The following is a 26,411-nucleotide window of genomic DNA, read 5'->3' as shown; positions in this document are numbered from 1 at the left end:
TTTGAGTTTTACATAAAACTTCTAAGGGAAAATATAGAAGAAAAGGTTTTGTAGAAGAAATGATTCTGTTGACACACACACTCACCCTACAGCTGCTTGATTAATTTGTCACAATCCAGTGTTTCCCAAACATTGATTTATTTTTGGCGGTCTGCCACAATATCAACATTGCCCCTAGAGCAGGAGTCGGGACCCTTTTTTGACCAAAGAGCCAATTTTTCATTTTTATTTATTTTTTGTTAATGATTTTTTTCTAAAAGAGCCAAAGTAAAAATAATTTAGTCTAAAAAAAAAGAAAGAAAGAAAATTCAATAACATTTTAATAATAGTAACTTCATTAGGTCCATATACAACTAAATTACACAAATATGCAACAAACAATAAAAAACAATATACAATTAAAGGTGCAATATGTAAGAATTTTGCAGTAAGATTTCCAAAAACCACTAGGCCAGTGTTATATATTTTGTTCACTTGAGTACTTACAATATCCCAAATGTTTCCAACTATTTGTAAATCGTGAGAAAATTGCAATTTTAACCAAGGCTCCGGGACATGTGACGAGTCGCCTGTCAATTCCGTCATATCCGCGTTACCCTCAGTTTTCGGTTTTATTTTGTAGAAACCATGGAAACACCAAAGACACTTTAATATATTACACGTTTTAATAGACAAGGGAACAACTAATTATTGTTATATAGCTCATCATGTTTAGTCTTATTGTTTAAATCTAATTTTCTTTATTTTTTTCAAGTATCATGCTTTACCATGCCTCAGAGAAAAACACTATTTTGTGAAGTAGCTAACATAGCATAATCAGATGCAGCTTTATTTTTAGTAACAGTAATACAGCATTTTCTCAATCATACAATATGTTTTTAAATTAATTGCATGCCATTTATCAAGACAAGCCATCCAGCATTTAATATGATATTCTAAAATGGATCTATCTTACTGCAGTGTGTAACAGTGTCTCACAGCAGCTTCTGAGAAAACGCACAGAGTAACGTTATAACATATTTTTCAACACTCTCAAATGTATCTAATATGATAAAGAGAGCTGTGTTACCTCATACTCATGACCGGAAAAGCGGAAGCGTCGGCGACTGTGGTATAATAAAAGTCCTGCTGCTAGTGAGGCGTGTGTTGATCAATCGCTCCAGCTCCTCGTTCAGCTCCACAACACTCGCTCCTGCTCTGCTTCATACTACAGTAACGTTAATAATCGCATCCATGAACATGATTTCTTCCTGAGTCCTATCCATATTCTTTTGCACCATTCGTTGATGTGGAGACCACATGTCCCAAGATTCTGTGCTCAAATTTGGCGTCATCAAGCTACACCTTTGTTTTAAATAGGCCTCTAGCGGACAGAATTCTTACATACTGCACCTATAATTGCGCTGGGCTTTCACTATGAGGTTGATTTACCACCTGAGGAGCATAAATTCTCTTCAGAGTTCTCTCTGTGTGTGTATAAGTCAGTGAGTGAAGAACAATGCAGACACACAGTGATTGTGTCGACTGTGTTTATGTGAATACTCACCAATGTGGGCATTTTGACAATGTGTGTATTTGACTGTTTCGGCGTGCAACCAAAGACCAAGGATGCTATATTTGTCTATGTTCCACTTGGAGCATGCGCACAGAAACATCCTGTCAGTAGCGGATTCAGTTCTCTTTCGCAGTTTCCTTTTTAATATCAAGCACGTCCCCCTTTTTACTTTCTCATTTATTCATATTTCTTTATTAATAATGCCAACAGTCCCGCCCAATGAAAGCTGTCCGGATTATCATACAGATAAAAATGCAATACATTTACAGGATATAAAGGTCTTTGCAGCAAAAGTGAAAGTGATCTGGTAAAATGTTTCGAAATTTAAAATTTTTTATTGATTGTTTTTTTTGAAAGGGTGAGAGCCACATGATTTTAGTGAGCCATAGGTTCCTGACCACTGCCCTAGATGGGCCGAGGTCCACCCACCACAGTTTCACAAAATCCTGTGGGAAGCATTGCAATCAGTAGAAAAACAATCAAAACACCCATAGTACTCAACAAAACAATATCAAATTTATCAAAACTGTGAAACTATAAGGGTTGTAAATGAGCCATAATATGCTATGGTAAAAGTTTGTTATTTTGCATTGGATTTTCAAGAACGTGAACGTGCTTTAATGTTCAAAAAACACATTTTTTACATTATTGCAGCTCCTCTATTCCCAGTCTGTCTGAAACACATTGATGTCTACAAAGCCCCTCCTTCTGAAAAGCCCAGATGGTTCTGATTGGCTAGCTGACCATAATTGCGAGTTTCAGCTTCCAAAGCTTCTAAAGTTAATAATGTTGTCGGCTTTAGCATATCAGTTCAAGGCCGAGCCAAACTCTGGAAAATGCAGATTATCACGTAGATGTCACAGTGCTGTGTAATCCAATAACAATGTCTCCGAATGACAGAAGAAATAGTCTTTAATCCACAAAATCCAAAACACACAGGGGAATCTTCAGGAACTACTAATGTACACAACACATCTAACAAAGACAAGAACCGACTAGCAACAAAACCAAACAGGGAACCGATTTTTCAGTTTTGCATATTTGAACCCTTTCCAGCAGTGGCTGTATGATTTCGAGATCCATCTTTTCACACTGAGGACTGAGGGACTCAAACTCAACTATTAAACCAAGGTTCAAACATTGACTGATGCTCCAGAAGGAAACACGATGCATTAAGAACTGGGGGTGAAAACTTTTGAACAGGATGAAGATGTCAATTTTTTTCGTTTTTATATATATATATATATATATATATATATATATATATATATATATATATATATATATATATATATATATATATATATATATATATATATAATATTTAAAAAAAAAAAATAATTTCATTTAGTATTGCCTTTTGGAAGCAACAGAAGATACTTACATGTTTCCCGGAAGACAAATTAAGTACAATTTACCTTGATCTTCAATTTCCGCAAGTTTTCACCCCCCGGCTTTTATGCATCATGTAAACATATTTAATGTAAAATATCTTACTCAGGACAGTACTAAATATAAGAAATAACATGCATTTTGTATGATCCCTCTTATTAAAATTATTCACATTTTCAAAGATTTTATAACTGTATGTATATATGTGTGTGTGTACATATATATAATATATATATATTAGGGCTGTCAAAATAACGCGTTAATTTCGATTAATTAATCTGAGAAAAAATAATGCGCTAAAAAAATAACACAGATTAATCCATCCCGTATTGACCTTTGAACCTGGAGCCGCGCGAGCTCTCTCTGTCCTCAAGGTAAGCACCGTCTTTGTACTCTCTCTACCTCACACATAATAATCTAAATCAACTGACACAATGCTAAAAGTTCATAAGACCGAATCCATGTTTCACAAGGTGCAATGTTCGCTAATGTTCGAATCGCGACCTAATGACTCATTTGAACAGATTCATTTTAATGAATCATCTGTCCACACAATCTATAATGAATCATTTACTCGAACAACTCTGAAATGAGAACATTTTCTTACCCCATTTAGCAAGAGTGGTTAGTAAAATTAGCCTTAATAATCCACAATATATTTCAGGTTATTTAAATGTCAATCTGTAGTAAATTAGGCCTACCCATAAAGTCAGTTAGTTTAGACTGGAGTGAGGTGAAACCAGAACAAAGCAAGTTGTTGTTAGCTAGGTGCATTCAATTGTATATGGTAGAAAATTATATTATTAGTTCATATAACTTCTAAATGCTAATGTTTAATACTTTTCAGGTTTAGCCAAAAAGCATCTTCTCTAACAAAGCTATAAAATAATTTTTTTTTTTTTGCAAAGAGGGCAAGAAAGAATTACAGTGAGAGTGACGGGTACTTTATTGTCAGTATCGGGCTTGAAGATCACGTGGGTAGGGCACTTTCTACTGTTTGTGTGGATGACCATGTCTGTCACCACCGAAGACCATTGTTGACCCAGGAAAAACCCTGCATTGATTCATTTGAATTGAAATATTTAATACTTTCACAGCAAAAAATTATATATTTGATTAATTTAGATTAATTAATCACAGAGTATGTAATTAATTAGTTTAAAATTTTTGGTCCCACTTTATATTAAGTGGCCTTAACTACTATGTACTTACATCAAAAAATCAGTACAATGTACTTATTGGGTTCATATTGAATTGCAAAACACTTTTGCTGCTATTGAGGTGGACACGGGTAAAATTAGGGACAGGTTTGGTGGTATGGGTAGGTTTAAGGGTAGGGGTAAGGTGTAAGGGATGGGTCAACAGTGTAATTATAAATGTAATTACAGAAATTAATTACAGATGTAATTACATGCAGGTGTTTTTAAAATATTATGTACACAATAAGTGCATTGTATCAAATGAGTAATTTAAATGTAAGTACATAGTAGTTAAGGCCACTTAATATAAAGTGGGTCCAAATTTTTAACTGATTGACAGCCCTGTCATATTTGCTACTGTTCCAAAGATGTCATTGATTTACACTACAAGCTATCAGAATTCCATCTTACTTTTTGGCCATATATATATATATATATATATATATATATATATATGAAACTGCTCCAAATTGCATTTTTTTTCCTTCCATTTTGGGCCACTGGATAAAATCGAGGTGTTATTGTGTTTTTGTTCACGCGTCTTTTGTTTCAGTTTAGGTTGAACTTAATTGGTCTGATTGGCCCCACCTACGTCTCATTTAGTTTTCCCTATATTATATTTTATATATATATATATATATATATATGGGTATTTTATATATATATATATATATATATATATATATATATATATATATATATATATATATATATATATATATATATTTATATATATATATATATATATATATATATATATATATATATATATATATATATATATATATATATATATATATATATATATATATATATATATATATATATATATATATATATATATATATATATATATATATATATATATATATATATATATATCAGCTGTATCTCTATATGTCCAAATAATATGTCTTAGATGATATTTAAATGCTTAGTTTTATTATTGAAGTTCTGTAGATTTTATTGTGGGGGGGTGGGGGCAAAACATTTAATGCAGTGCAATACAATGATGATTGAGAGATGAACAAATAAGCATTCCTCAAAAAACATATTTGATACATTTTATTATTTTTTTTTTTTCCCTAAAACATGATGTATTGATAATCAAGTGAACCTTAAGTTCCTTCAGTCCAGTAAGTGTTCATCTTGAAATATTACCAGCAATATAAAATGTATTTTTATGTTTACTGTACACATTAAAAATACATCACAACTTGAAGGGTTGTATTAATGTTGTTGTAATGTAATGTTTTAGGAATTATACAAAAAAACGTTTTTGCTTGCTAAAAAGTATCAGATTAAAGAAGACAGTAGATTGAGTACAACAGGTTTTGATCATGTTGATAATTTAGAGGACTTTTGCATATCAGGGAATTTGCATATAAAATGTAATAAAATAGGCTTTATAGGGTTAAGTGAAATCTTGGGTAAAAGCCAAGACAAACTGCGTCATCAATGATCGTGTGTGTGTGTGTGTGTGTGTGTGTGTGTGTGTGTGTGTGTGTGTGTGTGTGTGTTAAGATTTCATTTATAACATAAATTTGATGTTTAGGAATGGGTAATATTACATCAAGTTTAAAAAAAATGGCAACATTTACTTGTGCTGTTTTGTAGAATGGAAACAATCCCATTATAAGAATAAAAGAGTAAGGTAACACTTTAGTATAGGGAACACATTTTATCTATTAACTACAACATTTCCCTCAATAAACTCTTACTCTTTACTGCTTATTAATAGTTAGTAAGGTAGTTGTTAATTTTAGGTATTGGGTAGGATTAAGGCATGTAGAATAAGGTCATGTAGAATAAGGCATTAATATGTGCTTAATAAGTACTTATAAACAGACAATATTCTAGTAATATGCATGCTAATAAGCAACTAGTTAAAAGACCCTAAAATAAAGTGTGACCATGAGTAAATAATAAGTAAATATTTTTTTCTTAATTTAAATGGCATCATGAAATTATTTTTTTTCATCAAAATGTTTATTATTTCCATAATACATTTTTATTGATTTCATTGTTTAGTTATTGCAGCAAAATAGTTTGTTATACTGTAAATAAAGCTGAACACAGAGAAAAGCACTACACTATAATAAGGACTACATGACTGAAGGAGATATTTTACTCTCTCAACAGAGTGGCCAGTCACCACCAGCAGAATCTGATGACGGTTGCTAACCTCGGCGTAGTGTTCGGCCCTACGCTGTTGAGGCCTCAGGAAGAGACTGTTGCAGCGATCATGGACATCAAGTTCCAGAATATTGTGGTGGAAATCCTGATCGAGAACCACGAACGGGTATGTTTCTATTGTTTGTAAGAAATCCTAGCTGAGAAATCCTAGCGTTTCCCGAAAGCATCGCTAGCCAACTGTGGTCGCAAGTTCTGTTGTTAACATCAAATTTCAACGAGTCGGTGTTTCCTGAAACCATAGTTCAGCGAACATTCACAAACAGCATCACTCTCGACCTGTGGTTAGAAGGTCTCTAGTGTCTTAAATCCTTATCTTGAGCAAAATAAGCAAGGTCATCATATAATCAGGGTCATCTTATATTCGGAACAATACGGTACTAGGAAAGTTGTTTTTTTTTCTTTTCCTGATGATCTGCACAGCTGATGAGTTAAATGCCTCATTAAGTTGTTTTTGTCAGTCGGTCACTTTGTTTCAGGCCATATTCACCCTAAAAGCACGCAATCTGTGTTGCTTACAACAAAGTGTAAATTGAAGGATGTAATTCCTCTATTAAAGGGGGCGACACTGATTCAGCAGCTTATCCAGCAGCGAGACCCTTTTTGCTGTAACAGGTAACTTCAAAGCCAGCAGGAGCTTATGGGTAAAGCAGCTTAGAGTAGTTGCCATGGTAACATGCAAATCGGCTCAAGGCTGATTCCTCAAGCTGAACCCACTGTCACATGACAAAGAGCCACTCCCTCCTGCATGAAGGGGTGAAGTGGGCTGGGTAAGTTTTAAGATCATGGCTGTCACTACGTCCTGTACAATTAGCCTACCCATGTCTCATCCCCGTAAAGATGTACGTCTGTGAATGAGGTTAACCTGGAATCAATCCTTCAACTTCAGCTCAAAGGCATTGTAGTCTGGCTACCTATCCTATATCTGTCAGCATATATGCACCGTTATGTACAGCAGTAAACTGACTGTAACATAAACCTGATCCTCAAAAAGCTTCTTATTTACAAACACGTAATAGACTCTTTGCATAGAGACTTGTGACCTCCATACATTTTTTCACAAGAGAAAGTTTTTTTTTTTTCTTTTTTTCCCCAGCACTCTTAAAGGGATAGTTCACCCAGTTCAGCAAAAAATTAATATTTGGCATCAGTGAACCCACTGTCACTCATTCTCATGCTGTTCCACACTCCAGTGACCCATAAAAGAAAAATTGTACAGAACACTGTTATTTTTCTTGTGTGCTTAATTGAGGCCGAATTAAAATGTAAAATACATCTGTCTGTTTTTTTAAATGCATGTTATTGATTCATTTGTTTAATAAAAAAAAAATAAAAAATGTGTTTTGGTTAATTTTGCTTTCTCACAACTTGTGTGCTTTTGCAGATGTTCGGGTGGGCTTAGCTCACCCTGCCCGTGCCTAGATCCTGCCACGATTGATAATAATTATTTAGTTTGATGTCACCATTGTTATCAGAGTTATTTTTAGTTGGGAACTTCATCCTTTTGTAATTATAATTAAGTCTTGTTCAGCTATCACAGCAAACTTGGGAGAATAAAATAAGGTTATTGGCCGAGTTTTACTCAACTTCCAATCCATGATTAATATGACAGTGTTGAATAACTGTCGCAATTAACAATTTTCTATTTAAAATTTCTGACTGTTTGCAAATGGAGCCCTGACAATAGTTTAGAAAGGACACTGAAACACAAATCACATCTTTGAAGGATGTGACAATATCTTGCAACATAGAACCCTGTGTTTTGATACATTATCTAGTCATTCACAGACATCAACACTTGAACACAAAACTGCTAAATCACAATAATTGCATAGTCAGTTTCTCCAAATTCATCTTTTAATGCTTTAGTAGTATTTCGACCAAATTTTCATTTTATGTCCAGACACAGGTTATATTCTCCTAGGATCAGCATTTCAGTCTGTTCTATTTTTGTGCAGACACTCATCCCATCATTGTGGCGCTCTGACATCTTCATGCTGATTTGAATTTCCTCTTGGCTCTGCAGATTTTCAAAGACATGCCAGTGTCTGGAGGAGGGCAGGGCAACTCCCAGCTCAACCTGCCCAGGCGGAGAAGTGCAGACAGCAAGGCCCCGTCCTGCAGCGAGAGACCCCTCACTCTTTTCCACACGCCCACATTCTCAGAGAAAGACAAAGGTAAGTGCTATGTGCTTTCTTTAAAATATTTAGTTTTTTATGACCAAAAGAAATGCTGAAATACAAACTCCCAACTATGTCCTTTATGACTCAGATTATTTATGACCTTTATGATTTCAGCACGGTCAACACGCCACCATACGGGTCATCCTCGCCAGAGGGCGAGCTGTCAGGAGACTGTATTTCAAATTAAACACTCCACCTGTGTGCAAAAAATACTAAAAATTTGAATTTTCAAATATTCTTGTAATTTAAAATAGAAATCCACATTTGAATGCAAAAACGGTGCCTTCAAAGTTTAGGTGTCCGTCAGGTAGCCTTATCAGTGGTGCATGAGATGTGATGATGATGATGATGTAAGACATTGTTGATGACGATGATGATGTAGACATTGTTGCATTTTATTGTTTTTGTTAACCTATCCAGTTGAACCCGCTAGATGTGGCGCTGATGCATGCTTTGTTCAAAATATTTGCAGAAACATTGAAACTTAGTGCAAACTTAATCTTGGTTATATCAAAACTGAAACCAAGCCTTTCATTGTTCACACATAATGCATATTCTGTGCTGCTTTTGAATAAACAATTTAATGCAGTGCATTAAAATTTAGCTTATTTGCACCCTCTTGGCCATCCAGTGATGGAAACAGAGGATCTTTCAGCTGGATAAAGATGCTTCCCAGGCCTCAGATCCAGCACCTCTTGATCCATCAGATAAAGCTATGATTTGCAGGGGAACTGAGCGAGCTCAAGTGCCATTTCGGCAATACCAACAGCATCTGTTTTTGATAGAGGCTTCCACTGTCAGAAATCTGAAGGGCTTCAGATTCTTCCTGGTTTTGTGGCAGAGCTACAGTCTTCCTGGAAAGCACCACTAGCGCTAAAACCAAGACACAGTTAGTTAATATGTCAGGGGTGGATAGCTGTGGCCTTGCTGCAGTGCCTCCAGTGGGGCCTACATTTGCTGTGTTTGCTGGAGCAACAGCAAGAGCAGGTAGAGATACAATCCATCCAAACAAGCGTGGCAGGGCTGTGGATGTTCACCTTAGTAAATCTTATCAGGCAACGGATGTGGCAGCAAGGCTTTCTGGCATGTTTCCTCTTGTTGGTCTATTAACAGGGCTTGTTACAGGACGTGCTGAGAGTGGTTGACATGCTGATTTGGGGGGCTAATGCACATACTCCGGGCTGGGTTAGTCTATGGCTTCAGTGGTCCAAGCACGCCGTCAGGTTTGATTATCAGAACCAAATGTTTCTGACCATGATTGTTCAGCATTGGCAGTTGCCCCAGCTGTACCAGGGGAGGTTTTTGGCCCATCATCAGAAGCAGGCCTGGAACAGTCATGCAAGGCAAGGGAGCTAACATGTGCAGTGCAACAGACGGGCCGAATGGGAGGGTATTTGCCAGCAGGAGCCTGGGGTCATTCAACCTCATCTGTCAAGGGCCGGGGTGGTTCACAACGTACTTGACCCAGAGTTCTTTGGCAAACCTGAATCAGGGCAATCATCACTCCTTTCGCCAGCAGCAGCAGCAGCCAACAAAGCAGACAGGCATGTGATTGTCAGGACCCCAGGGTACACAATACCTTAAAATCAAGATACAGGAAAAGGGCAATAACACTCCTGCCCTCAAAATGAGTTGGGCAAGGGTTTTATTCGACTTACTTTCTAATTCCAAAGAAGGATGGGGGCTGGCGTTCCATCTTTAATCTGAAAAGGTATAGTTGGTCTTTAAAATGTCTACCTTTTCGAATGTTGAACCTGTCAACCCTCTTCATGAGCATAAGGCAGGGGGACTGATTAACTATAGTGGACATTCCTGTTGCATATTTTCACATTCCCATCCACAGAGATCACAGAAAGAATCTCCATTCTTTTTCTTTCAAGACAGCATTTAAGAGTACAAGTTTCTTCCCTTTGGCCTGTCTCTGGATCCTCAAACGTTTACCAAGTACATGGATGCATCACTTATTCCTCTCCGTCAGCAGGGAATTCAAATCATGAATTACATGGACAGTTGGCTGTTATGTGCCCCAAACAAACAACAAACATGGAGCAATACAGAGGACGTGTTGTTGTACCTTCTCAGTCTAGGCTTGATGTTGAACAAGGAGAAGAGCTGCCTTACTCCATGCAGAACGGTATTGTATCTGGGCTTGGTTCTTGACTCAGTGACCATGAGAGCCTGTCTTAACCCCCAGAGGATTCTGATGCTGAGGGAGCAGATATCCTATTTGATGGGAAAATCTCAGATATCAGTGAAGTGTGGCCGAACACTCCTCAGTCTGATGGCAGCAGCTTCTCAGGTTGTGCCACTAGGTTTACTTCACATGCGGTGTTACAGCAGTGGTTAATCCACACAAGGACAGTCAGATCATTTTGTAAGTGGATCCAGAGAGTGTCCCATCCATGAGGTGGTGGTTTTCAATGCTAGGTCTCTAGCAAGGGGTCCCTCTGGGTCAGGTTTCTTCAAGGGAAACAATAACTACTGATGCACCCAAACCCTGGGGTGCCATGTGGAAAAACTGCCCAGTTCAAGACAGCTGGCAACTGGCAGTTCATATAAACCTGCTGGAAATGGAGGCTGTGCATCAAGCTTGGAAGCATTTTCTCCCGGATTTGGGGAGAAAACATGTCATTGTGTGGCATTGTGTGAGACAGTTCCAAGATGGTGTACTACATAAACCACCAGGGGGGACCATCTCCATCTCTTCATGGCAAGGCCCGAGAGCTCCTCTTATGGATACATGCACATGGTCTTTCGCCTTACATCTTCCAGGGGTGGACCATGTGGCAGTCGATCTCCTATCTTGCCTCCATTTCCAGCAGCCAATCACCTAGGTTGAGGAACTAAGCCAGGAGAATGGTAGCTGCACCCAGAGATTGTGCAAGTCATTCGGTCTTGATTTGGAAGGGCTGAGGTGGACCTCTTCACCTTTCAGGCTCAGGGGCAGCTTTGGAACCCCAACCCTGAGCTATTCAACATGCATGTTTGGCCTCTGGATGGGAGCCGTCAGGGACTCTGGGGCAAGGGGTCCTGACAACATTGCAAGCAGCTAGAGCCCCTTCCACAGTAGTGATCTATACTGGCTGCTGAGAAATATTCACTTGCTGGTGTCAATCTAAATGTATCATCCCAGTTTCATGTGACGTCCTCAGTCTAATCTTTTTTTTTTTTTTCCAGTTCCTTTTGGAAGGGGGGGCTTAAGGAATCAACTTTGAGGGGGTATGTGGCAGCCATCTCTGATTGTCATTACCACATTGAGGGCTTGTCAGCAAGCTGGACCTTCTTGCTTACATTTGGTTGGTTTTGCCTGAATGTGGCTTCTTCTTTAGCTACATCTGGCCTGCAAGCAGGGGAAATATAAGTCCCTAAACACTTTTTGTTTTACATGTTGGCTTGGTTTACTGCTTAACCTTTCAAAGACATGGTATACATATTGGAATATCATAATGTTAGACTGTTTAATAAAACAATTTCACTCAAGTCAGTCTCCTGTGGTTATAGCCCCACCACATTTGTCTCCTGACTTTATTCAGTATATTGTTAACCCGTATGGTGGGGTGTTGACCAGGATGAAATAGAACGGGGGTTATGTAGGTAACTGAGGTTCTATGAGTAAGGTCAAAATGGCACCCAACATGGTCACTCTGGGACTAGGTGGTGCCAGTTGGCAAAATAAGAGAATGTGTTATGTTTTATGTTAAAGCCTGTTTAGATTAATTGTGTTTTGGTTTCATTTTCATTCTGTTTTCAGTTATGTTTGTTAGTTAGTTTCCTTAGTGACTGGTTACTTTCACCTGAGGTTCGTTTAGTTCCCTTCTTAACTGCATTTAAGCCCTTAGTTTCCTCAGTTCTTGGTCCAGTATCATTTATGCTTGTGTGGTAATTTTATACGAGTTTGATTTCTGTATTCTACTGCATGTTTCCAAGTAAAGAATTTCCACAATCTTTCATTCATTGCAGCCACCAATGACACCGGTGGTATTGCACCTTTATGTTTAGAGGATGATTGTGTGCAGGTAGAGCATGTTTAATTTGAAATACAATCTCCTGACAGCTCACCCTCTAGCGAAGCTGACCAATATGGTGGCATGTTGACCTTATTTGTAGGACCTTGGTTACCTACGTAACCCCCTGTTTTTGTCATGCTTGTTCTCTTAATAGGACATTTGTTTGAGGGTTAGGTAGAGTCAACTTCATATGCTTCTTTTTTTTTCACATCAAATATTGTTAAGATCTTGCCATCATTTATTTTGTCTTAATAAATCTAACAAAAGGTTAAGTTTAGGCTATAAACTAAAATGAATGCCTAAGAAAAATAAACCAAAATATATTCTCTGAAAACAAATCTAATTATTTTGCACAGTTTGACTTTTTGAAATAAATCTTGTTTTAATCATGTTTAGATTTTTACTGTGAACAAGACAAAAAAGTAAATAAAATAAAAAATACTAACAAAAACTTTTGCTGTACATGCATAATTTAGAGAGATTTATGTGAGAGATTTATAGAGAGTTTTAATAAAAACATAACGGTAACACTTTACAATATGGTCTTGTTTTCTTTTAATTAATAGATTAAGTAACATGAACTAACAATGGTCAAAATATTCCAACAGAATGGATAACCTTAGTTAATATTAAAAAAATGTTCATGTTAGTTAACAGTGCATTAACTAATGTCACAGATAAAACTTGTTTTTAAAAATGTTTTGGTAAATGTTGAGATTTACATTAACTAAGATGAATAAATGCTGTAGAATTATTGTTCATGTTAACTAGTGTAGTTAAATAACGTTAACAAATGAAACCTTATTGTAAAAAGGAAATCCCAAAGATTGTTTTGCATTCTCCTAGTGTCAGGGTTGGAGGCTGTAATAAAGTGCACGATGAAGGGGATATCTTCTGGAGACATTTAATACAGTAATAAAAACAATAAACAGGAGAATAAACAAGGAGAAACACACCACATAACTCTTGACATTAGAAAAGCTAGACCAAGAACAGACAGAAACAGATGGCTTATATTCAAGGTGAACAGAGGACTAAACGAGACTAATTGACTAGGCACACCTGAACTGAGGACACTAATCGAATCGGTAACCTAAGATACAAACAAGTGGAGAACTGAACAAATAAACCTAGATCAGTGGTTCCCAACCACGTTCCTGGAGGCCCCCCAACACTGCATATTTTGTATCTCTCCTTTGTCTGACACACCCATTTCAGGTCTTGGCGTCTCTACTAATGAGCTGATGATCTGAATCAGGTGTGTTTGATAAAGGAGACATGGAAAACATGCAGTGTTGGAGGGCCTCCAGGAATGTGGTAGGGAACCATTGATCTAGATGATTAACAAAGAACACTAAAGCCTGGAATACACTGCACGATTTTTGGCTGCCCCAGACGAAAGATTGCCATTGTGAAACAATCGTGGCGATTTCTGAGATCGTGGCGTCCCATGTCATACGGTGAGAGCGGTACAAAGATGTACATTTTCCCGGTCTTGCGACCAAAGATAGTCTACGATCATTTTCTGACAGTGTCAGAAATTCAGCATGATCATCTCACAGTGTGTTTGCTGCTACGACCTCCGTATAATGAGCAGCCAATAAAAATGCGACATGAAATCAACGCGACATGGTGCTAAAATTTATGCTTACCTCGAGCTCTTTTCCCTTCTTTCGCCGCTTCCTTTGTTTCAGCACACATAAAAACTACAACTGCCAAAGTGTGATTCAACATGGTCTTTTTGGTAACCAACAGCGCATGCTGATGATGTTTTATTCTTCTATAGAAACTTGCATCGTAGCTCACGAGTCAACAGGTGTCATCATCGTACAGTCTACATGCTTGTTGTATCCAAGTTTAATAGATCCATGTCACACAGTGTGATTTGTAATGCACGTATAGGATTGCTAAAACCATGCAGCGTATCCTGGGCTTAAGACATGAACTGAACAGAGAAATAAGTAGCAGAAAGATAAAAAAACATGAACAAATAAACCAAACATGTGACACCCAGGAGACTGTCTACATGTGAACAGTTTTACATTGCTAAGCTTTGTGCTTCCATTCAAGGAAATTTAGTTTCAGGTCTATCAATTGTTGTGCTACTAATAACAATGGAATTAATTATTAAAATAGTTTAAGGTTTCAAGTTGGCACACCTACATTATGACACCACCCTGTTCCTAATTACTATACAAATATTTTGCTGCCATCTCTTCTGGGCATGTGACGAATGAACTAGTCACCAATATTAGATGCCATTTACTTATTGTCTAAAGACAAGAGTCATTAAAAGTGTGAATTGTTCATTGAAATACAAACCAGATCCATTCAGACCATGTTTTAGCCACAGGCTGGAGTAATTACATTAGCATACCATTTACTCTTCGTTAGGATTGCAACATTTTGCTTTTCCATCAGCAGTGGAGAAGAGGAACAGCGTAGTTGTAAACTCCAGTGCAGACTCAGTAAATTGCAACAGCACACACAACTGGACTCGACTCAACAACCTGCCCACTGGAGACGGAGACCATGATGGGCTTCAGCTGGCCAAACTGAGTCAGCCTAATTCACTGTAAGTATACAGTACATGCTTTAAAGCTAAAGTTTGTTAAAATACTGTCTCCCATTCTCCTTGTTGCCTCTGTTTATACAACAGCAGTTAGCGTGAGTGTTCAAGAAACGTATTTAAAAAACATTTTCTATCACCAAAGCAAGCAGCGTTTTGTTGGTCAGTGCTTGTGACCAACTTGAGCATGAGTGAAATCTGTGTGTGGAACTTTTTCGCCCTCGTGCAAAACTCCAGATTGTGCGGATTCCTTTTGGAATGACTGGATTTCGATAAACTAATTCATAATTGGTTTTCAACTTGTTTAGCCTTTTTCTCCACAGACAAACACATTTTTAATGCATTCTGTTTATCAACATCATTATTCCAGTATCAAGGGCAATAATCGACAATAATGATTTTGTCATAATATTGCAGCCCTACCTTTTAATGAGCTTCTGTTTTTATTATTTATATACTTTATAGGATATTAAAAATTGCATTCTGTGTGACCTGTATGCACACAATGTAAAGATGTCTTTTGTTGATTTTTGTTTTTTTTTGTTTTTTTGTTAACAGACTATAGTATTCTGATTGAATTAATTGACTAAATTTAAATATTTTACACAAAAACACATTTAATATGGTTATTATAAAACAATACCCTTCCAAAGTTAAAAATGCTCCAGAAAATCACTTCTAGAGGACAAATATTGCCCCTCAATGGACAAGTTAATTTCTGACCCTGGTACATGTGACCACACCTTTAGTCACCCTTCTTGCACCAAAGGTTGTCAAAATCTAGTTTTGCTTTTCTCTCTGCACCTTTAAGACTTCTTTATGTAGATGCCTTAACTTCTTCACAATGAGGTGCAGCTAAAATGCAGAATGTCAATGTGCAAAACATAACTGAGATGTATTTTCTGAGTAGATGTGGCACAAGTTGCAGGCCAGACTTAAACCTCTGCCCCTATTTAAGCGCGGTAGCTCGTGTCTAAAGCGTATGTACTAATTGCTTTGTGGTTGGTTCAATATTAGAGCATATCTACAAAATAGATAAAACATAATAGATCATCTTTTATTTCCAAAGTTCAAGAATAATCCTGTTTTCCACATCCCCTTCAAAGCAAACACAAACAGAAATACACCCTCTCACATGGCCTGCAGTAATGATTTTCCCTGTAACCTTTCCAATCTCCTACAGCCCTTTGCCGCTGTTCATGTTTTTTAAGACACACTGTTTGATGTACACATCTCACATGTCTCTGATGAGCCTTGGGTTGGTAATGGATTTTTGAACCACTATCCTGGGCCCATTTTGAAAGTTCTTAGCTGTGCACAGCTATGGAATAAGATGAGGAGTTTTATGTTATTTCTCTACAGCATAAGTACAGACAGAGCAGATGTTTACTTCCCTCTGAATGACAAGGACAAACATACAAAATGGCCACCCAGTCCCCATGTTCTCAGTGAAACACACTTATTGCTTTACTTTTTCTCTCTTTCTTTTTGGAAACCTTTTAGAAATCTGAATGCAAGCCATTTTATCAATGGCTTGCATTCTGAGGTCAGTTTAAACTTTTTAAAAAGTTTGTATTTTGTTAGTAGTGTTTAATAAGGAAATATTTTTTTTATTACTAATGCACATTCTTTGGATTTGAACAAATCCTTAATTCTAAGTATTAAACTTTGGTGCAGATCTTATATTGCACTTTTTGTGCTACAGAGATAACTCAAAATCATGTGGTTTGCTGGGGAAAGGTTTGCCATTTTCTAAGCAATGAGACTTGTGATTGTTATTATTATTATTATTATTATATTGTTTTATTTTTATTTTATTTTACCTGGTGGATATAAGACAGGTGAAAAAAATCCCCAAGACAGACATTGAAGAAGGGTTTCGGGCCATAACTACAGACTAGAATATCATGTGACCAGAAACTCATATTTAGAGTCTTGAAAGCAGTGAAAGATGGCAAGGTTCTCTTATCAAAGTACTGAAATGGGTGTTCCTCAAGGGTCAATATTGGAACCACTTCTTTTTACATTACATATTATGTATTAGATTATGTATTATGAATTATTATAACACCAATAACAAAAAAAAAAAAAAAAAAAACGTAGTTTTGAAAATTATATATACATTTTTGCCCCTAATGTTATTTGTCATTTAATTACAAAACAAAAAGAAAGTGTCAGCACTGGTTGAAAGGCTAGATTTATTCGCAAGCAGTGAATGTTTAAAGGTGCCATGGAATGCTTTTTCACAAGATGTAATATAAGTCTAAGGTGTCCCCTCAATGTGTCTGTGAAGATTCAGCTCAAAATACCCCATAGATTTTTTTTTTTTATTCATTTTTTTAACCGCCTATTTTGGGGCATCATTAAATATGCGGCGATTCAGTGTGTTTCCCCTTTAAATCCTCGCACTCCCCGCCCCCAAGCTTGCGACTCTGAAATGCATTGCATAAACAAAGTTTATGCAATGAATAGGTCTTGATTAGATCTATGCTAAAAATAGATCTGTACAAAGTGTTCATCATGCAGCATAACCGATTATGTAAGTATGGTATTTATTTGGATGTTTACATTTGATTCTGAATGAGTTTGAGGCTATGCTCCGTGGCTAACGAGCTAAAGCTAACGTTACACACTGTTGGAGAGATTTATAAAGAATGAAGTTGTGTTTATGAATTATACAGACTGCAAGTGTTTAATAATGAAAATAGCGACGACTCTCTTGTCTCCGTGAATTCAGTTAGAAACGATGGTAACTTTAACCACATTTAACGGTACATTAGCAACATGCTAACGAAACATTTAGAAAGACAGTTTACAAATATCACTAAAAATATCATGATATCATGGATCATGTCAGTTATTATTGCTCCATTTGCCATTTTTTTACTGTTGTTCTTGCTTGCTTACCTAGTCTGATGATTCAGCTGTGCACAGATCCAGACGTTAATACTGGCTGCCCTTGTGTAATGCCTTGAACATGAGCTGGCATATGCAGATATTGGGGGCGTACATATTAATGATCCCGACTGTTGCATCACAGTCTGTGTTATGTTGAGATTCGCCTTTTCTCTGAGGTCTTTTAAACAAATGAGATTTATATAAGAAGGAGGAAACAATGGAGTTTGAGACTCACTGTATGCCATTTCCATGTACTGAACTCTTGTTATTCAACCATGCCGAGGTAAATTCATTTTTCAATTCTATGGCACCTTTAATGAAAACAAACTTAAATTAGCACTTCTTAGAATACAGAATAAAAAAAAGTAAAAAAAAAAAAAACAACATAATCTAGACAAGAACGCACAGTGAACTGAACAAACTCAGGGTTTAAATAACACCTGAAATAAAGTCAAACTAATCAATGAAATGGAGAACAGATCAATCAATGAAAAAACAAGGAAACCTAACTCAAACACAGGAAACTGAATTAAAACAAGTGTGGATCCCACCCAAAACAGACATTTAACCCAGAATACTGAAAGGTGGCGTACCAAGCCATAGAACAGCCTTTGGGCAATCATCATTTCCATTGAAGGGAGTCAGTTATGGAATGATTTACCATTAGAATTTAAAAGACAAAAATAATTAAAGCCATTCAATAGCTCTTAAAAATAGCTTAAACAGAATCAACCTTGTGATCATTAATTGTTTAGTGGTTTGCTTAATTGTTTAAATTATTATTATTTGTTTTTGTTTCACATACATTATATTGTATTAATGTGTTTGGAATTTGGTTGTTGGCTGTTACATTTCTTAAGTGCTGCAAATCATCAACATTTGCTGCTCAACACAGTGCAATAATGTTGTATGTATTTTACCTGTCAAATGAACAATCAAATATAATATATTAAAAAGAGACATCATAAAGCAACCACCAAGAGCATCCTAGCAACCACATAAAGTAGCAATACCCTAGCAACCTCATAACAATGCATTAGCAAGAACAAGAACATAAAAACAGCACCCTTGCTGCCATCATCTGTATTATCAATTTGAATTAGTTTGTGGAAGAGAACAATGATTTGGCTTTGAAGTAGACAGCATCTTTATTACATTCTGAGATCTTTATTGTCTTGCACATAGTTTTTAGTTTTCACTTTTTTTTTTCAGGGTCAAAAGGGCAGATTGTTTTATCAGACTGAGCAATGTTTTGATACAATCTGTGTTTCATTTCATTACCTTGCATTGGCTACAGTCTTTGCTTACTTTGAGGTTTTATTATGTGAACGGAAATTATGAAAACCAGCACAGCCCTCACATTCTCGAAATTTCCTGCCAACATATTTACTGTTGAGAGCCATGACTGCCGTCGTCTTGCTTTTAACCGGTGCTCCCCAAGACTCAGTCCTCGGCCCTTTCCCAATCTCACTATCCTCCCAGTAGGAGGTCACGCTCTTCAGTTTCACATCATAAAAACATTTTTTGTATAACACTTTGAGGTATATACTCACACAGATACCAAGATTAGTGTGAAACAAGCAAACATCCAATGATTGTGGCCCTTCAGACATTTTCATGGAATAGTGTCATAGAAATATTTCCCTCTGTACATCATACACAAAGTAATTAATCATCCTCGGGGCAAGTCAAGACATGCTTTGCTCTGGCTTGGCTAAAGTAGCATGCAGTCTCGTGGTGTTGCCCTTTTCCCTCACTTATAAATATGAGCAGTTGCAAGTTGCAGTTTTGGGCTTATTACCAAACTACAGATATGTACATTATTTACAGTATAGTTTATTTCATCGTCCTCCTGATTAATATGTTTCATGCCGATTTATGTTAAAGAAATAAATAGGTGAAATCAACATATTCTTCATCTATAAACTATACTGATGGGCTTGTTTTGTCTGTCCATGTTCCTTGTATTTCTGGTAATTGGCAACTCTCTCTCTCTCTCTCTCTCTCTTTTTATTTGGTTAACAACACTTTCTTTTTGCAAACCATGCAAACAATGCATCCAAATTTACCACATTTAACAGAGCAAGCAACCAAACTCCGGTATTTCTCAGTACCAAAGGTTGCACAAGCCAAAAACATGCACAAGAACATACATAATTAGAAGTAAACAGAGAGCAGAGTATCAAATGTGAATGCATAATTGATAAGCATGTATAATTTAGATTTTATTGATCTAATGTGTGAATTCTGGGTATTCTGTTAAGCAAGTGCTAATGCTTTTTATTTTTCTTTGTGATATTTCACTATGACTCAGTTTTACAGGAAAATAAGAAAGCCAGCTGCTACAAGTGAGTGATAGCGTTGCATTTCTCTCGCTGATATGAAAGTTCATATGAGATCAGTTATGTGGATAGCAAGAACGTTTTGTTCATAGAGGCATCTGAGGCAGTTCTTTTTCAAAAGATAAAAAAGAAACCAAAGAAATGTTACCAAATATTAGATCAAATAGTGTGTAATAAACTCAGTTTTATAAAGTAACACTGTCAATAGCGTTTCAGAGGGAGGCTACTCTCCTGACTCCCTCGAGCTTATTGTGTTCTCATTGAAGCTTGGCATGAATGTGAGCAGAGTAACTGCAAAATGAAGGTAAAAAAAAAGTTATGTGATTGTTCATTGATTGGCTGATTATTGGCTGATCAATGATATAATGCCTGTCTATCATGCTTGCAGCCAATCCACAAATTGGGCCAAACTGGTTGAAATGTACAAACCAATGTACTGCCAACACAATGTCATGGAATTTCGTAACTATTCTATGTTTTGACAAATGGGTGGCTAATTCATATGAATTTGTAGAATCTTATTCATACGTTTCCGCACAATCTATTTACGCCCTAGTAACATATTATGGATTCCAGTAAGATTAGGTTTTTCTGTTACTGCAGATTTGTTGAAAAATGCTTGAAAAGAAGGTGAACAAAAGAAGGTGAACAAAAAGAAGGTGAACAAAAGAAGGGTGAACAAAAAGAAGGCCAAACAACAGTAGTAATAAAATCTACACAAATGTTTTTTTGAACAGATTTAAAGGTCCCGTTTTTCGTGTTTTTTTGAAGCTTTGATTGTGTTTATAGTGTGCAATATAACATGTGTTCATGTTTTGCGTGTAAAAAAACACAGTATTTTTCACATAATTTACTTATCTGTATACCGCTGTTTCCACTGTCATAAAAATGGGCTGATGACTTCCTTGTTCTATGAAGTCCCTCCTTCAGAAATACGTAACGAGTTCTGATTGTGCCAGCGGTTCCTGTGTTGTGATTCGTCCCGGAAAAGTCACGCCTCTTACCATAACGTGGAGATGCACGCGCTCAGTGTTACTGTAAACATGTCTTTAATTTTACCCTATCAATTTGAGCCGGAATCAGACCCGGTGATTGGACTGCGGGATGAAAATAACAGCGTTTCGACGACATGGCGACAAACACACTCTACAAACGCAACTCTTGTGTATTCCTGTGGGCGGAGGTTAGTCAAAAAACTGTTTTAGTGACGTCATTAAAGAAGGAAGTAGAGGGATGTAGTCCAAACTGGCCGTTCGATGTAGGCGACTTCTGTTAAATAAAATATCTCGCTTGGCATTGAACTTTGAGCTTTAAAATTTTACAGATTTTATTTATACTCTAACAACAACATTACACACTAACTAAACCATGAAACATGGGATCACGAAGAACGGGACCTTTAAATGTAGTTATTGTTAAATAAAAAAATGCATGAACTTGATGAGAATTTAAAAAAGTGTATTAATATAAATATTATAGTTGTATGAAACAAACACAAATTTATATTAGACAAAAAAAAATAGAAGTATTAGTAGTATAGATAATTCAGATAGTTGTTTATATAACTTTAGAGGAACAGATTGAAGGTTATCTAACCAACTTTAGATTATTGGATTAAAATGCCAAAAAAAAAAAAAAAATCTGTGAAATGCAGAGACATTGAGCAAAATATGATTTTGCAGTTTATACAAACATACATGATATCTACATATTTTCATGGATTTCATGGAGTCCTGCGTTTGCAACCCCAGCAACTTTGAAATCTGTTTGTTTTGTAGTCATTGAAGGTTAATCCAGATAAGCGTCTGTGATATTATGAGATTAATAGTCACGACACTGGTGTGTGCGTGCGTGTGGTTCAGGTATTCCCTGCGTTGTCAGGACAAAATGACCCTACAAAGTTAGTAATACCAGAAATCTTTTATCTTGTTTTTTTGTCCCTATGATGCAGACAGCTTATAAATATTATTTTTTTTTTCTTTTTTTATAAAAAAAAAATGTAAAAATGTTGAAAATTTCCTTTGATGGGTGGGTTTAGGGGTAGAGTTAGGGTTAGAGCAGTGGTTCCTTAGGCTGGCGTACCCCCTGAGGCATTTAACATCCTTCTGCATACCCCCTCTCCTCCACCTTTTCCATTAAGATACAATATTTGCCCCCTTAAAATGATTTTCAGGTGCATTTTTTTTACCTTTACAAATGCAAAGTTTTTCTCAAAATTCCATTAAATTGATGTAATAAATAAAGAAATCAATTAAGCTAAATCATTTCATTCAAATGAAATCAGAATCAACAAAAGCCATCTTTGCTCTGCAGGGGCACAACCTGCATCTAGATATATTTACACTGTTATATGCTGCTCAGAGGTGGCATGAATGCAGTTACAATGGCATACATAATGTTGAGATAATGTTTTAAATAAAAACATTCAACTAAAACCATGACTAGGTGGCGGCAAGTCCCTGTCTTAATAAGTGAGTCATTGAATCATTCATTCAGTCACTAAGTAAGTGGCTGTATTTATGAATGGGTCATTGAATCATTTCCTCTCCCGATTCGTTCAAAGTCGCAGATTTGTTCACCAACCAAACGCTGCTCTGTGCTGCTTGAAGACACAACAGTTCTGTTTTCGTTGGAACTATTATTTAGTAGCACAATAGAGCAAACAATATTGACAATACAATAAAATCAATGTCACAATTGCAAAATTGCATTCTTGCTCTAAATATATCATCAACATTAAAAACAAGAAATTGTACAAGCTGTTTCTGTATTGAAGAGAGTTCGAGACCTATATTCGAGTTTGTCTATATTTGTTCTTCATGTTAGGAAGTGCTGAATCCCCACTTTTTCAAAGGTACACTGTCGAGACCGGCAGTAATGTGGCGTGATTTGCAAGGCAGCGTACTCTGCATCATATGCTCGCTGCTTGTGTGTGCATGCAGTCAGTGACCACAAAAGATGAGGTCATTTGATTGGCTTTTACCTGCACTACCGTTTTCCTGTTTTTATGCTAGAGGTGGCATATTTCCTCTTAGAAGTACATGTTCTGTTTTAATGTTATTTTAAGGCACGGCAAAATTAAATGAATGGCAAAACTCAGCATTTTGATAGAATATACAGTTTGTGCAGTATAACAATCATTAATATGTCTATGGAAAGTCCCCATAAAACATGAAAACCCAACGTGTGTGTGTGTTCTGTGCTATATCAGCTGTGAGGATCAGCGGTCCAAAGCCACAGGATTGAGAAGAATGCTGAGAAGAAAAGTGGCAGTGCTGATATACCCATCTCAAAGGCCCCAGAGGACCCGACAGGCTGTGAATCAATGGTGGCCTGGAGATTGATAAACTACTTGAGAAAACATGTGATTAGTTGAATTATGTTGGCTGAGGCAGCCACTGTCACATTCTAGAAAATGAAAATGTTGCCTTTACTAAAAATGAAAGTAGCTGAATGTAAAGGGCAAGTGTATGCAATCTACTGCTGGGATGTCAAACTCCCAGTCCTACAGAGTTTAGTTCCAACCCTGCTGCAACACACATATCTGTACTTTTAAAATTAACCTGAAGGACATGACACAAAAACAAAACCCCTGACCCTATAGGTCATTTTTCAAGCACCTTAATTATGACCTATATTTATGTTTTAAAGTCATGCGCCCTCTAGCTGGTGTAAAAATAATGACAGTGTCGTGTTATGTCTGTCGTCATGAAATGACGTATGATTGTCGTTACCAATCAAAATGTGTTAATTTAAATGCAATATGTGGACTTTTTACACCATTTGTCCTATTTTCATTCAGCAAAACTCAATTTTTATTAACGACACCACCCCTAAACCTACCCTTAGTGATTTATAGTGCTTTATGAGCACATGCGTTCCCTGGGATCGAACCAACGATCATATGATCACATGCTTGCATATTGTTATATATTGCAATGCTCTGCCAATTGAACTACGTGAAACACTAAATATAACGCAGATAAAAGGATACAATGCATTAAAATGAAAGTGTCCTGTTGTCGATAGGGGCGCAACTTTAGCAAACGCTACTATGGGTCGTATTTCAGGGAAGTGACAAACGACCTATATGGGTGTATTGGTTGGAGAAAATGTTGGAAGGATCACGTGACAATGAAGACTGGAGTAATGATGCTGAAAAGCTTTGCCGTCACTAAAACATTTCAATTGATAATATTTCACAATGTTACTGTTTTTAATGTTTAAATGCAGCCTTGGTGAGCAGAAGAGACTTTCAAAAACATACACAGAACAAATGACTAAAATGGCAAATATCATATAACATAGATCTTATACAAAATATAATACTGTATCTGCTATGACTTTGCCACAAAGAAATCAATGCAAATATTGTTACCAAAAAAATCGAATCACTAACATTTATTTTAGTGTTACATTTAAAAGAAATATTTGAAAGGAAATGCCCATATCAACATTTTTTTTTTTTTTTAATGCAAATCCATTGGTTTTATCCTTCTGCTGGAAGAAATAGTCTACGGCACATTTATAGGCCTCTGTAGGTGCTGCACTCTAGATAAACAGATATTTAGCGTCATAACTGTATATTGCACCGGAACTTTCCATTGTTTAAACAGGAAATACAGAATAATACAGACTAAATCTGACAGTACAATGTATTTCACTGAGTGAGAGTCCATTAACACTGCTAATCTATGGACTTTAGATTATTCAAGTTAACTCGCCACTTGTGGTCACACTGTTCCCATGACAACCCCATTATCTGCTGCGAGTAGATGCTCATCTGTTTAGTGATGAGTGCGATGGATGCTTGGCTACAAATTCCACAGTGTCCAATAAGCAGCTTCATTTAAAAGACTGATTGTGATGATATCAGCTTACTTATCTATCGCTTGAGATTTTATTTCATTTTGAGCAACCACCTACAACCTTAACATCATTGTCTGATGTGTTTGATTGTAAGTTCAGTCTCATTTTATATTGGGTGTCTTTGACTACTATGCGCTTACATCAGAATAATCTAGATTTTAGTACATGTTTGGTACAATGTACTTATTGTGTTCATGTTGATGCTATTGTGATGGGCTATGGCTAATGTTAGGGTTAATTTAAAGGGATCGTTCACCCAAAAATGAAAAGTATATCATCATTTACTCACCCTCAAGTTGTTCAAAATCTGTATAATTGTCTTTGTTCTGTTGAACACAAAAGGAAGATATTTTGAAGAATGTGTTAAACCGAACAGTTTTTGGGGCACCATTGACTTCTGTAGTAGTTTTTTTTTTCCTACTATGGAAGTCAATGGTGCCCTAAAGTGGCCTGGTTACAAACGTTTTTCCTTTGTGTTCAACAGAACAAAGAAATTTATACAGGTTTGGAATTGAAATTTGATCACACTGTTGTTAAAGACACTTAAATGGTTAGTTCACCAAAAAATGAAAATTATCCCATGATTTACTCGCCCTCAAGCCATCCTGGATGTATATGACTTTCTTCATTTAGACTAACACAATCAGAGTTATATTGAAAAAATATCCTGGCTCTTCCAAGTTTATAATGGGAGTGAATGGGGCTTGAGATTTTGAAGCCCAAAAAAGCACATCCATCCATCATAAAAGTAATCCATACTGCTCCAAGGGGTTATTAAAGGCCTTCTGAAGCGAACCGATGGGTTTTTGTAAGAATAAATTAATAAATATGGATATTTGTCTTATAAAAACTCATCGCTTCACTTCAGAAGTTCTTTATTAACCCCCTGGAGCCGTGTGAATTACTTTTATGATGGATGGATGCACTTTCTTGGAGTTCTAAATCTTGATCCCCATTCACTCCCATTATAAAGCTTGGAAGAGCCAGGATATTTTTTTAATATAACTCAGATTGTGTTCGTCTGAAAGAACATAGGATGGCTTGAGGGTGAGTAAAGCTTGGGATAATTGTCATTTTTGGGTGAACTATCACTTTCATATAAAATGGGACTGTAAGTTCATAAAGGTTTACAATAGAGGTTAAAAAAGGTTGCTTCTGTTTTGCTGAATGTTTAAGACATGTAAAAACAGTCCATACATCCTGT

At 36.4% G+C, this 26,411-nt stretch overlaps 1 protein-coding gene across 5 annotated transcripts in view; it reads left to right on the top strand.

Moving 5' to 3' along the window:
• LOC137013297 (rho GTPase-activating protein 26-like) overlaps positions 1-26,411 on the top strand; it is a 121,594-nt gene that overhangs the window by 86,264 nt on the left and 8,919 nt on the right. For 2 of the 5 annotated variants that reach the window (XM_067376983.1, XM_067376980.1), the window contains exons 18-20: positions 6,289-6,448; positions 8,366-8,516; positions 14,924-15,104. In XM_067376983.1, the coding sequence (XP_067233084.1) occupies positions 6,289-6,448; positions 8,366-8,516; positions 14,924-15,104 (492 nt within the window). Of the gene's footprint in view, positions 1-6,288; positions 6,449-8,365; positions 8,517-8,636; positions 11,819-14,923; positions 15,105-26,411 lie in introns of those variants that run through there. The other 3 variants (XR_010893693.1, XM_067376982.1, XM_067376981.1) reach the window with 3 other exon arrangements.

This window comes from Chanodichthys erythropterus, chromosome 22, assembly GCF_024489055.1.
Source record: "Chanodichthys erythropterus isolate Z2021 chromosome 22, ASM2448905v1, whole genome shotgun sequence".
Taxonomy (NCBI): Eukaryota; Metazoa; Chordata; class Actinopteri; order Cypriniformes; family Xenocyprididae; genus Chanodichthys; species Chanodichthys erythropterus.
Note: the sequence above shows the minus strand (reverse complement) of the source record. Positions and strands in the feature narration are given on the sequence as shown.